The sequence below is a fragment of the Mya arenaria genome, chromosome 8, assembly GCF_026914265.1.
Source record: "Mya arenaria isolate MELC-2E11 chromosome 8, ASM2691426v1".
Classification (NCBI taxonomy): domain Eukaryota; kingdom Metazoa; phylum Mollusca; class Bivalvia; order Myida; family Myidae; genus Mya; species Mya arenaria.
In genome coordinates this window covers 34,565,975-34,580,988 of record NC_069129.1, presented here as the reverse complement: position 1 = coordinate 34,580,988, position 15,014 = coordinate 34,565,975, and the positions used below count along the sequence as shown (strand labels likewise).

The following is a 15,014-nucleotide window of genomic DNA, read 5'->3' as shown; positions in this document are numbered from 1 at the left end:
CTACAGGGAATGAATATCCAGTGTCAAAACTATGATGGAAACTACAGGGACTGAACATCCAGTGACAAACCTATGATGGTAAATACTGGGACTGAACATCCAGGGACAAACCTTTGATGGTAAATACCGGGACTGAACATAAAGGGCCAAACCTATGATGGAAACTACAGGGACTGAACATCCAGGGACAAACCTATGATGGTAACTACAGGGACTGAATATCCAGGGACAAACCTATGATGGTATCTACGGGGACTGAACATCAAGGGACAAACCTATGATGGTAACTACAGGGACTGAATATCCAGTGACAAACCTATGATGGTAAATACAGGGACTGAACATCCAGTGTCAAACCTATGATGGTATCTACGGGGACTGAACATCAAGGGACAAACCTATGATGGAAACTACAGGGACTGAACATGCAGTGACAAACCTATGATGGTAACTACAGGGATTGAATATCCAGTGACAAACCTATGATGGTAAATACAGGGACTGAACATCCAGTGACAAACCTATGATGGTAACTACGGGGACTGAACATCAAGGGACAAACCTATGATGGAAACTACAGGGACTGAACATCAAGGGACAAACCTATGATGGTAAATATAGGGACTGAACATCCAGTGACAAACCTATGATGGTAAATATAGGGACTGAACATCCAGTGACAAACCTATGATGGAAACTACAGGGACTGAACATCCAGGGACAAACCTATGACGGTAAATATAGGGACTGAACATCCAGTGACAAACCTATGATGGTAAATACAGGGACTGAACATCCAGTGACAAACCTATGATGGTAAATACAGGGACTGAACATCCAGGGACAAACCTATGATGGAAACTACAGGGACTGAACATCCAGTGACAAACCTATGACGGTAAATACAGGGACTGAACATCCAGTGACAAACCTATGATGGAAACAACAGGGACTGAACATCCAGTGACAAACCTATGATGGTAAATACAGGGACTGAACATCCAGTGACAAACCTATGATGGTAAATACAGGGACTGAACATCCAGTGACAAACTTATGATGGTTAACTACAGGGACTGAACATCCAGGGACAAACCTATGATGGTAAATATAGGGACTGAACATCCAGGGACAAACCTATGATGGAAACTACAGGGACTGAACATCCAGTGACAAACCTATGATGGTAACTACAGGGACTGAACATCCAGTGACAAATCTATGATTGAAACTACAGGGACTGAACATCCAGGGACAAACTTATGATGGTAAATATAGGGACTGAACATCAAGGGACAAACCTATGATGGTAAATATAGGGACTGAACATCTAGTGACAAACCTATGATTGAAACTACAGGGACTGAACATCCAGGGACACACCTATGACGGAAACTACAAGGACTGAACATCCAGTGACAAACCTATGATGGTAAATACAGGGACTGAACATCCAGTGACAAACCTATGATGGTAACTACAGGGACTGAACATCCAGTGACAAACCTATGATGGTAACTACAGGGACTGAATATCCAGTGACAAACCTATGATGGAAACTACAGGGACTGAACATCCAGTGACAAATCTATGATGGTAAATACAGGGACTGAACATCCAGTGACAAACCTATGATGGTAAATACAGGGACTGAACATCCAGGGACAAATCTATGATGGAAACTACAGGGACTGAACATCCAGTGACAAACCTATGACGGTAAATACAGGGACTGAACATCCAGTGACAAACCTATGATGGTAACTACAGGGACTGAACATCCAGTGACAAACCTATGATGGAAACTACAGGGACTGAACATCCAGTGACAAACCTATGATGGTAAATACAGGGACTGAACATCCAGTGACAAACCTATGATGGTAAATACAGGGACTGAACATCCAGGGACAAACCTATGATGGTAAATACAGGGACTGAACATCCAGGGACAAACCTATGATGGAAACTACAGGGACTGAACATCCAGTGACAAACCTATGATGGTAAATACAGGGACTGAACATCCAGTGACAAACCTATGATGGTAAATACAGGGACTGAACATCCAGGGACAAACCTTTGATGGTAAATACAGGGACTGAACATCCAGGGACAAACCTATGATGGAAACTACAGGGACTGAACATCAAGGGACAAACCTATGATGGTAAATATAGGGACTGAACATCCAGGGACAAACCTATGATGGTAAATATAGGGACTGAACATCCAGGGACAAACCTATGATGGTATCTACGGGGACTGAACGTCAAGGGCCAAACCTATGATTGTAAATACAGGGACTGAATATCCAGGGACAAATCTATGATGGTAAATACCGGGACTGAACATCAAGGGCCAAATCTATGATGGTAACTACAGGGAATGAATATCCAGTGTCAAAACTATGATGGAAACTACAGGGACTGAACATCCAGTGACAAACCTATGATGGTAAATACAGGGACTGAACATCCAGTGACAAACCTATGATGGTAAATACAGGGACTGAACATCCAGGGACAAATCTATGATGGTAAATACACGGACTGAACATCCAGTGTCAAACCTATGATGGTAAATACACGGACTGAACATCCAGGGCCAAATCTATGATGGTAAATACAGGGACTGAACATCAAGGGACAAACCTATGATGGTAACTACAGGGACTGAACATCAAGGGCCAAACCTATGATGGAAACTACAGGGACTGAACGTCAAGGGCCAAACCTATGATGGTAACTACAGGGACTGAACATCAAGGGCCAAACCTATGATGGAAACTACAGGGACTGAACATCAAGGGACAAACCTATGATGGAAACTAAAGGGACTGAACATCAAGGGACAAACCTATGATGGTAAATATAGGGACTGAACATCCAGGGACAAATCTATGATAAAAACTACAGGGAATGAACATCTAGGGCCAAACCTATGATGAAAATTACAGGGACAAACCTCTGATATTGACCAACTTGATTGTGGTATTTCAAATGGGAACATTTGAAGAAACATATGCTAAAAATCTCTGTCTTTTACAAGTCCTGTGACTGATAATCATGAAATGGATTTTTTCATTGAAGCAAAATTAATGGTTTTATATCACCTTATCCACGTACTATATTCAATATAAACAAAGTTTAATGCCAAATCAGCTTATTGCCTATGGTTATTAAAATTAACAAGAGCTGTCACAGTATGTGACATTGACCTATGAACAAGGTCAGTACATAAAAAGATTATCTTGCCTTTACATGTCAAATACATGTGGCAAGTTATTTTGAAATCTATCCATACCAGAGAAAGTTACAGCCCGGACACGCCAACCTATACATATGTCCTTATATGCAGCATTCCATTGTGAATAAACACTAAGTGTGACCTTGACCTTAGAGATATTGAAACGGGTCTTGCATGTGACATGTTGTCTTGGTATGTCGAACACATGTGGCAAGTTATTTTAAAATCTGTTCATACAAGGGAAAATTACAGCCCGGACACGCCAACCTATGCTCTATGTCCTTATATGCAGCACTTCATTGTGAATAAACATTAAGTGTGACCTTGACCTTAGAGGTAGGGACACGGGTCTTGCATGCAACATGTCGTCATGGTATGTGGAACACATGTGGCAAGTTATTTTAAAATCTGTTCATACAAGGGAAAGTTACAGCCTCGACATGAGTTATTGAGCCGGACGCACGCACGGACGGACGGACGGACGGTGCGATTTTAATATGCTCATCTTCGGGGACATAAAAAGTAATCATGATGGCCAATACATTCATTTATAAATGAATATCATACATACATGAACATATATTCTACAGAACCCAACATTACAGCTTATATAATAACAATGTGAATAATTATTCTTACAATTTCAATTTATCAAAAAACAAAACAATGCGTAAACAGCTTAATGATCAATTTTATCTCTCTTAGGTTAAAAGCTCCAGTTTAATATTTCAATATTCTATTGAGCGTGTTAACATTTCAACCTGACATAACTGATATGAAGTTATTGAGGGTAGGCCAAGTCAAACTTGTTTTTGTTTTTTTACATTTGTCATTGTAAGTTGGGCAACATAGTATATTCATATTCCCATGCATTTTGATAACCTAGTTGAGATATACAATTTATTATGTCCAGCAATATTATTGTATCTACCAATCAATTTCAAGACAATTAGAATATAATCAAACTTTGGATAGGACCTTTCTATATGTATCATTAGTAATACAATCATTTTAAAACTGATCTTGTTTTGTTTTTGAATAGTTGTATGCTTTTAACAAAACAAAAGGTTAAAGTCACTGGTGTTGCTAGACCGAAATTGAAGTTCAGGCCCAGCTTGCTAGGGGATTTCTGAATAATCCACCGCGTTACTTTCATGCAGGATTTTCAATTAATATTGGTATGAAAACCAACTCACACTCAAAAGAAAAAATGGCTAATCTTATCTGAGGCATGTTCCCTCGATGTAGTCCTTAAAATAAAATAAGCCTTTTTCAACTCTTGAATATCTATTTATCATAAAGCAATGCTTTCAATTATATCTTAGTAGCTCTAACAAATTCTAATATTTCCTTAGCTCTAAGTTATTGTTAGGTCTCAATAACTCTAAGTAGATCTTAGTGTCTGTAATCGGGACTCCATGTCAAATCGGAAAATACTTTTACCACAACTCATCGACTGCACTAACGCTAAAAGGTGCATGTACTTGGAAGGACCATTCATAGGAGAACCAGAGTAAACACCACCCAAAACATTTGAGGAATAAAAGTATTTATTTCTAATAAATATAAGATAAACAGCTACAATAAAAATCACAGACAATACACGGTTAACTCAGTTTTATGTAATATAAAAGAGTAATAACTGTGGAATGTAATATAATAATGATCACTGTGGACCTGCAGCCCAGGTCATGTGGATGGATGGCAATATCAAATATGATAACACTGAAATTACAATATCACTTTCAAATACCGATCAATAAAATCTTTGATTTAAATCACAGACAGTGCAAAAATATTAAATGTAATAACTTGACATGTAAACCTAAATGTCCTATGTCCTAAATATACATGAAGGTATTATAACAAACAACGTTTTGGTTCTTATACAAATTGTAATTTTGTTTCATAATAATATGCAAGCAAACAAAACAGAGTTCATATAAAAATGATCTTACAAAATGAAAAGTGGACGGAATTTATAAATATAAACTTAATAATATAATCAAAATTACTTGTACAATAGCTCAAAAATCTACTGTTATACAAAAAACAAAATCACACAAAAAAATGACATTGTAAGAAAAGTCTTGCAGGTACTAAACAAATAAGATTTTCAATCACGAATTGACGACACAAAAGTAGGATTCCAACACAAACCGGATGTACTTTATTGAGTCCAAATAATGATTTAAATAAGCTTATGTAGAATAAAATCTAATGTAGTACACACAGAATCCATCACAGTCCAATAATTTGTGCAAAAGTTACTTAGTATCACACAACAATGCAACGCCCCGCAGCGTCCAATGATCGGGGTTCTGGTTCGTCTTCAGAACAACTACTGCAATGAAGGTCAGATCGGTCCTACGCGGTTTCGTGTAGATTGGGCACTGGTACATCCTGTTGTCGACATTGCCGGTGCTATTGATAGCAAAGATGTGGATCACGGGCATCATCTCAAACAGAACCTTGGGCTTGGACTCGATCAGCTTGGACCCGCGTTTATCCCAGCCTGCACCTTCTAGGTAGAGGCCGTATACATACACGCCCTCTGATGGGGGTTGAGTGATGTCGTCCTTCATGGACCGTGTCACCTCATTGTGAAGGATGACTGTATCCAGGGCCCAGCCCTTGTGGGCACGAGTTACTTCCTGTAGAGATGTGAGAACAGCAAGGTTAGCAAGGTTTCAAAAACTCAAAAAATTATACTGGAACTTGTTCTGTAGTTGGCCAAAATTGAAAGCAACAGTTCTTTCAAATTCATAAGCATTCAGTTGTTCAATAAAAGTGACAAATGTACAGACCAGACCATAATTGAAAATGACATAGACAATGAGGCAAAATGAAGGTTGACATCAAAATATTACCTGTCTCATGGCAGTAAGGAATCCTTGAGCATTGAAGAATCCAGTCATCCAGAAAGTGTTGGGACGACCCTCAAAACACCAGGTGCTGAACTGGGCATTACGGTCAATCAGTTCAGTAAACCAGAAACCAAGGGTGCTTGAGTCCCAAGATATCTATATGGAAGAGAGGTTACAAAAATAGGAATATTAGTTCAGATTAACAGGGACCCACTCATGTTTTAAAGGGTCATATATTGAAAAAAATCATTTCATGTGAAAATATTGATATTTGTAACAATTGTTAAACATTATCAGTTTTTTTGATAAATTAACAAAGTATCTTTAACATTGAGTCCTTTTATCAAATTATTGCTGCCAGTCTAGGTTTAAACAATTATTTAATAGGACAGAAAATGCCCTTTTTCCTGGAAAACTCTCGTTAAGCTTTTGTTGAATATTACCGGTAAATAAATTCAGGCTTGATTTACACGGTACAAAATTCAGTTCAAGTTGCAGTATGGTGTTTGTTAATAAAGTAAGAAAGCAACTCATATTGAACAAAATTGAAATAAAACACATTGAAAGTTTAAACATCTTAATCCTAAGACAACTTAAGCAGCCAGTCTACATTTACGTACCTTTCCCCAGACTTTGGGGATCCTGGCATCGTACATGCTGTCCAGAGCATCTCGGAGGTTCTCGCTCATAATGATCGTACCATCGATAGCAAGTTTCAAATCATGTAGAGTGGACCTTACGGCTGCTATCACAAGCTGCATACGGTCAATTTCCTGCCTCAGGAAAATATTCATTGGCTGAAGAGGGCCCATTTTCTGTAGGCGTTGTTTGACCTCAAAGTCGATGTAGTCATTGGGTAGTTTCTCAAGCATATCATCACAGATCCTCGTTACCATGGATTCACGAGTCTCACCTGCACCGCCACTGCTGTCCTTCGGCTGGATGCTTAGGACTGTGTCTAGGATGATCTTTGCTGTCTTGCTGGAGTAACTGCAAACAAATACATAATAAGCTTTAAAATATCTCAATATCATTCTACATGTATGTTTCACTTAGATCACAGAAAAATCTAAACTGTAAATTATCATAGCAGATATTTAGTGCATTCAAGCTTAAACAAACAGTAATTTTTTTTTACAAAAAAGGACCACCTTCTAAAACAATAGAAGCAAATATTGTAATTCAAATTTTGAGGGGCATTCCACTAAACATTTTTCATTATAATTAAGAGTTTTTGTTATAAGAGAATAGTGTGAGATAGGACTTACGTGATGTCAGCGTTAGGATGAAGTCCAAAGACCTCCGGAGTGTCTGTATTGTTCAATCCGTTGATGTACTCCATGTAGTCAGCGTATTTCACGCATTTCGGGATAGGGTATCCCTTGTAGAAAACAAAGTTCGGGTTGAACATTGTTTCCCCAAACCAGACCTTACAGAACGTGTTAAGGAGTCGCTTGTCAAAGTCATCTGTTACACGCCCACCATACTGGATCTCTCCAAACATGTAACGTACACATGTCCAGCCTACGCCCTGAAAGTAGAAGCCATTGGTGTGTGATAAAAACTGTTTTAAACAGGAGACCTTGTAATGGTTTGGTCAGAGTTCGCCAACATGTATATTGATGAGTCAACATTAATTCTGTGATTAACTTGCCTGAAGATAACTATCACTAGGACGACCTTTTCACATTCTAGATCACTGTGACCTTTACCTTTGACCCGATGATAGGGATATCTACTGGTCAGGCCGAATCTTCATGTCAAGTTTTATGACCATAGGTCCAGGAATTGTCAGTTATCACTCGGACAAGCTTTGGTCTACTGACGGACCGACTGACCTACTGCCAGACATGTGCAAAGCAATAGACCCCCTCTTCTTTGAAGGGGGCATAATGATGAAAGAACTAGAATTTATTTCCTTCCTATCTTTTATATACAGAGGATTTTAAAAGTGCTCTCAGTTGAGCAAGAACTTTCCAGAAACTGATTGTTAAACTGAATGATAATTAACCTTCTTCAAATCTTTGTCATCCACATGGTTAAACTGAATTATTACTAACCTTCTTCAAGTCCATGTCATCTAGATGGTTCTGGACAAACTGGACACTTGCGTTGAAATCAGAAGCGTTGAACTCGTATGGAATATTCCAGCCAAGAGGGCCAAATTTTCTGCGCTCCTGAACCACGGTGTGCATGAAAGCCACGCCGTATAACATGGGCTTCCATTGTGGCATGTTGGAGATATCCAGGAAATCTTGCGACATTCCCGCATACGATCTTTTCAAACCGGCTTTCACACCCAGTGGCGGCTCATTGGTGAATTTGATGGCAACCTGGGGTCAAAATGTTTCAAAGTGCATGTTTAAGTATGAGCATTATAATTTGATTTGTATATCGAGATAAAATACAGATAATAAATTTACTGCAAAACCAATTTTTGTATTTTAAATACACCATAAAAACTCCATAAACAAATAACAAGTTTGCTGCAGTGTTTTGTTTTGTTGTTGTTTCTTCAGTTGGACAAAGAGGCATTACTCTATAATTATCAAGCCAAAGTTATGGGCCTTGCCATATGTGTATAGGCTGTGGGTACCAAGTTTCATTTATTTTCAATATTTTGCCATATCCCAATATACCTGTAGGAAGCTGATGGGGAATTTCAGATGTTCCTCAGTGGTGATCCAGACCCTGAATTCATCGTGGATGGTCTCTGTCTCGATAATGACATCAAGAACTTCTAGCACATAGTCGAGACTCAAGTGACAGTTCTGGAGGAGAAGCCAGCCTCCGTTCTGCAGACAGTTTGAGATCAGACGACGCGCATGCACATCCTGACCCTGACCCATGGAGATTGCTCGGATTTCTGTGGAGTAAAGAAGTAGAATTTGTTTTGTGTATTGTTTAGGGATGGCAACGAGTAGTTAAATTGGTACTCGAGTACTCGGACAATCTTTCGATCGAGTACTCGGGTACTCGATTACTCGGAAAAAATGAATTCGTTTTTGGGAAAGACAAGATCGTGTATACATGTTCAACATTTAATTCAACTTGTTGTATACATGTATCGTTCATGGCGTATATTGTGCGTTGGTCGTATTATTGGTAATTTTCATCTTTAAATCATACTTTCATTATGTACTTTAACAGGAAAACAAATGCTGTTTCATGCTTTTAACTTTGTCCTTTTCATTTCACTTTAATGATTTTAAATAAGAATGCACTTCAAATTAGCTACAATGAAGCTGGAAAGTTAATCCCCGATTTTGTTCGAGCGTCTAGATAGTCGAGATTTATAATGAACATCAATCAGAATTACAATGAACTAAAATTAATAACATACATAAAAATAATGAACGAAATACTTCGTACTGTTGTTTATCTCATTAATTAATTCTTGATTTAAGATATCAACCAATCAACTGTGATAAACATTGCAAAAATAGTTAAAATACGCCCATTAAGAGATCAATGCTCTTAACCATTACTACTCGTTCCCTCGTTAGCGTCCATTGTTTGGTGAAAGGTCTCTTAATGGTAACCAAGAGAACTGTGTAGGTGAAAGTTCCGCTATCAAAACTTCGCTAATTGAAATCAGTTCTAATTGGAAATAGGGGCCCTTTGTTGACAGTTTGCGACTTTCAACTAATTCATGAGGGTAAATTGTGTACACAGCGGGGATTAGAGGGACCATAAATTGTCCTCTTGGCAACTAACCAGATCTGTTACTTCTTCTGTAAATCGTGTATTTTGTGATTTTTATAGAATTTTTTCCCCGAGTACTCGAGTAGTGATTTGGTACTCGAGTACTCGGACGTTCGATCGAGTACTCGAGTACTCGTTGCCATCCCTAGTATTGTTACATAAAAATGGTAATGATGGTTCAATCTGACTACAGTAATGGTACATTAACTTCTTAAAATTAAGTACATGTATAGCATCAAGTATGAGGATTAAATTTTAATAGGATCTGTAGTGGTCCCGATAACAATGATGCATCAAGGCCAATATTACTAACAACAAGAGCACCAATGTCTGTTATTTTTCAGTTTAAGATGGGGCATACCTCAAGAATCATTCAAGTCAGAATTATGGGCCTTGCTTCAAACTTGTATATTGTCACTGGCGACATGTGTACAAAGTGTTTTTTTTCACATAGTTTTTGGGCATGGCCAAGCTTTAAGTATTTGCAAGCCAATGCAAACACTGTTAAGGACAACAATGCCAAGGCTACACCTGAAACACCTGAACTTTGAATAACAGACAAGCTTACAATACATGGCAGAATTGATTGACTTTGCAGGAATCAAAGTTGATGAAATTCCCTTACCTATCTTGTGTTTCTTAGCCAGAGCTTCAATGTTGTTGGTAGGGTCCGATCCCATGGAGAGGAGGCACACCATAGGTGACCTTGGAGTACTCTCGTACCACATCTTTTCAAGGTCAAGGATAATCCCCTCTGCATACTTCTCACCGAGGGTGTCAGCAATGTACTTCCTTGCCTGTGGAAGGGTTCTGTCTGGGCACCATGATCTGGTAGTGAAAGATGTTTTTATTACAAAATTCATCAGTAAATCAAATATGTTTAAAGCATTTTTTATATTTGCGCCCTCATCTCCCATATTGCTAGCCACTGGACCATCATCACTGATATTGCTAACCACTGTGCTCTCATCACCCATATTGCTAACCACTGTGCAGTTATAGCCCATATTGCTAACCACTGCATTCTCATCTCCCATATTGTTAACCACTGCACCCTCATCCCCCATATTGCAAACCACTGTGCCCTCATCTCCCATATTGCTAACTACTGCGCCCTCATCTCCCATATTGCTAACCACTGTGCCCTCATCTCCCATATTGCAAACCACTGTGCCCTCATCTCCCATATTGCAAACCACTGTGCCCTCATCTCCCATATTGCAAACCACTGCGCCCTCATCTCCCATATTGCAAACCACTGTGCCCTCATCTCCCATATTGCTAACCACTGCATCCTCATCCCCCATATTGCTAACCACTGCGCAGTTATAAACCATATTGCTAACCACTCCACTGTTATAAACCATATTGCTAACCACTGCACTGTTATAAACCATATTGCTAACCACTGCGCAGTTATAAACCATATTGCTAACCACTGCACTGTTATAAACCATATTGCTTACCACTGCGTTGATATAAACCATATTGCTAACCACTGTGCAGTTATAAACCATATTGCTAACCACTGCGCTGTTATAAACCATATTGCTAACCACTGCGCTGTTATAAACCATATTGCTAACCACTGCGCTGTTATAAACCATATTGCTAACCACTGTGCAGTTATAGCCCATATTGCTAACCACTGTGAGATTATAGCCCATATTGCTAACCACTGTGAGGTTATAGCCCATATTGCTAACCACTGTGAGGTTATAGCCCATATTTCTAACCACTGTGAGGTTATAGCCCATATTTCTAACCACTGTGAGGTTATAGCCCATATTTCTAACCACTGTGAGGTTATAGCCCATATTTCTAACCACTGTGAGGTTATAGCCCATATTTCTAACCACTGTGAGGTTATAGCCCATATTTCTAACCACTGTGCTCACATCACCCATATTGCTAACAGTGGGCCATCATTGCCCATATATCTCACCTGACAAGCAGGAGTCGTCGGAAGACGTCAAGGGAGTTGTTGTAGCCGTCAGGAATCACCTCCTCCTCAGGAGCCTCCTTGTCAAACCACTGCTTCCACTGCTTCTCATTACGTTGTATCTGTTTGTTAGAAAATGAGCAAACAATGTGAGTTTATACTTATTACATGCATTTTAGCTTAGTTATGAAGACCACTATTAGTAAAAGCTTATTGAAAGTCTGTTTCTGGCACACATGTTTCACTTTTGAGAGGCAAGAAAGTAGATCAGACATTTTAGTTTAAAAGATATTGTTTGATTGCAGATTGTTTGACTGCATATGTTTGATACATACATTTATAGTTCAATTCAGATTTTGTTATGATGGACAGTCCAGTTACCAAGATATGGCACATGCAGGGTCATACATTGTGGGAATAAAGTCCCCCCCCCCTTTAAAGGGACTCACTCATATATTTTATGTTGGCAACATCTTTTACAAACAGACACCAGATATTGATTTGAACAGAATTTTGAAAATCTAAGCCTAATTTTTTTCAGTTTTCAAAAGCGTTACTTATGTTTACCTGCAAAATAGAACATATGTTGTAACAAGTTTAAATACTTACTTTTGATGATGTTTTATCATTGAATCAAGCTTTCCTTACATTTCACCCCCAATATTTGTTTCGCTGTCTGACCTTATATAATGTGACCACGAAGGAGTGCATTTAATGACACAGAGGTTTGGTGCTTTTACTGCTCAATATACTTGAACATAAGGAATATTCTACAAACACTGACCTGTTCCAGTATTCCAGAGAACTGATGGAGGTTGGAGAGCTCGACCAGGTTGAGCCAGGTCAAGTCCAAGATCCACCTGTGGGGCTTCGGCTGGACAACATTCAGATCCAGGGATGCACCACCTAGACAAAAAATGCAAACATATGCTTTACATGTAATGAACAACATTCATTCCTGGATAGAGAATCCACTTGTGGCGCTTTAGATGGAAAACATTCAGATCTAGGGACCTACACAAGGATAATAGAGTGGTTAAAATTTATACTTAATGGACTAAAAAAATATTACATTCTTAGATAAACTATGTCATCCCAGGATGCATTGCTTATTTACATGAGGGAACAAATCTTTGATGAAACAAAAAAAAAAATGGTTTTACCTACAACTGAATTTTTCCAACCCTAACCCATGGTCAGGATTTAAGCATGACACATACACTATGAGTATTAACACCTTAAAAACATTAAGCTGATAAACCTACCCTTGATCATCGTGAGGAATTCCTCATGTTTGACCTTGCCACCGGCCATGTCTATCTTCAAGGCCAGGAGCAAGGTGAAGGTCATCTTGTCTTTCTCATACAGGCCACGTACTGCGTACTTGAACACCTCAAATGTCATATACTCAATGATGTTTGTAATACGCTTCTGTGTGATTGGGGATTTTGTGGACCTGTAAGAAACATTACATGATTACTAATTGTTGTCTATAAATCATTTAAACTCAAATACATAAAGTGTAAATAATATTTCTTTAGTAAATTAACTGATCCTGAATGTTTGAAATTCGAATATTTCTTTACAATTATAAAGCTTCAACAAGAGGGATGCAGAACAAATGTCTGTTGGTTTTGTTTTTTCAGTAAAAAGGGCCGAAACTCTACACTGCTATGCATGTGCGTATTGTCTCTGGCAACGTGTTTACCAAATTTTATTGTTGAACGACAACACCAACGCTATGACGATATATTGACATTTGTGAAAAACAGACAAGTAAAAATTTCATTTACTTTTAACAACAATAAAAAGGATTATTTGCCAAACTTTATTAAATGGTAATTTTGAACTGTACTTAAACATGCAATACATTTGCATATTTCATGAGGTCTCGCTGCGAAACACTTTTAATTCTATATTTATATCTATTAACAACTATCATATCTGTTAACAACTATCATTTCACCTTGCCATTGAAAGGTCAAACAACCCGAGGAACTGTTTCAGTGACGTCTGGTACATGCAGTTCACCATGCTCATCTCCACGATAAGGAAATACAGGATACTGCCTCTAGTGGCAACAGGCCGGAACTCCTCACGTGCAATTGTTATTTTCGACGCTGTCTCATCAGCTGTCTGCAGCTTTTGTTGAACCTCCTGCGATGTATGTTTTGTGATGCGGAGTACATTGATCAAGTCTTCATCATCAACGAGGGATCCCTGTGTACTGGTCAAGCGGAATAGTAGGTTGTCTTCAAGCTCCTTCATTTTTTTCTTGTTTGCTGTCACATCCTCCATCAGTTTCACTCTCTCGGATTCAAGTTCCTGAAAGACAGCATTAGAATTATGTTATACAAAGAAATATTTAGTACGTTATACCATAAGATAACAGAGAACACTAAAATATAGTTATGGTGATTTGGTGTAAATGACATGAGCAATATTATAATCCTAACAGAGAGCCCTACCAAGGCCTATCTATCAATTCTAATTCAGGTTCTAAGGTAAGGTAGTGAACCCTCTTACATACTAGCCAATATACTATAAAAAGATCAATTTGTGCAAAATTAAAAACATCTTGAAGGAACTTACAGCCTTCTCTGTCTTAATTACACGTCCAAGCAGCTGATCTTCAAGACCCTTCATAGTGACTGCAAAGTCGATAATTGCAGTGCGCGCATAAATCTCTGGAGTGTAAGCCGGGTTTGACAGCTTCGTTGTAACGTACAGGCAGAATCCTTTCATAATGTCGCACTCCTTGTCACCAACCTTGACCTTGAGTGTAGAGCCGACCTTAATGAAGTTTTTCTCGAGGATGTTGTCGAGGGCAGGGTCAAGCTCTTCATTGATGTCTTCAATCATGAGTGGGCGGCCAAGTGACATGGCATCCTCAAGATGTTGACGGAAGTACTTGTGGTTCAGAGCAGTCAGCTACAATATAGGGAAAGACAAATTGTTGCATAATCAAATATTATTATATCTATTATATCAAGTATAACATAGTTTAAATTCAAAGTTGAAGTAGATGAATAGGAATTGTTTTATAGGGTTAGACATCAAAAATCAGTCTTGTGTGAAATGTGAACAAAATGCTTGTTACAATGATAACATTTCATCAACAGTTCAAATAAGAGTTCTCTTGTTATAATTATGGGTGAATTTAAGCATAATGGCGTTAATTTTGTCATTTATGCTGCAACTTGGTATGGTACATATTTACAAAATATTTTCTACATTTCTTCAACAAGTCA

The 15,014-nt window shown here is 38.4% G+C and overlaps 1 protein-coding gene across 7 annotated transcripts in view; it reads right to left on the bottom strand.

Moving 5' to 3' along the window:
- Positions 1-4,781: 4,781 nt before the first annotated feature.
- LOC128242778 (dynein axonemal heavy chain 5-like) overlaps positions 4,782-15,014 on the bottom strand; it is a 109,099-nt gene continuing 98,866 nt past the window's right edge. For all 7 annotated transcript variants that reach the window (XM_052960091.1, XM_052960092.1, XM_052960097.1 and 4 more), the window contains 12 exons: positions 14,356-14,694; positions 13,730-14,088; positions 13,029-13,219; positions 12,548-12,669; positions 11,767-11,885; positions 10,447-10,649; positions 8,756-8,982; positions 8,177-8,449; positions 7,385-7,647; positions 6,737-7,106; positions 6,120-6,272; positions 4,782-5,903 (listed from right to left, as the gene is read on the bottom strand). In XM_052960091.1, the coding sequence (XP_052816051.1) occupies positions 5,517-5,903; positions 6,120-6,272; positions 6,737-7,106; positions 7,385-7,647; positions 8,177-8,449; positions 8,756-8,982; positions 10,447-10,649; positions 11,767-11,885; positions 12,548-12,669; positions 13,029-13,219; positions 13,730-14,088; positions 14,356-14,694 (3,006 nt within the window). In that variant the 3' untranslated portion in view covers positions 4,782-5,516. The remainder of the gene's footprint in view (positions 5,904-6,119; positions 6,273-6,736; positions 7,107-7,384; positions 7,648-8,176; positions 8,450-8,755; positions 8,983-10,446; positions 10,650-11,766; positions 11,886-12,547; positions 12,670-13,028; positions 13,220-13,729; positions 14,089-14,355; positions 14,695-15,014) is intronic.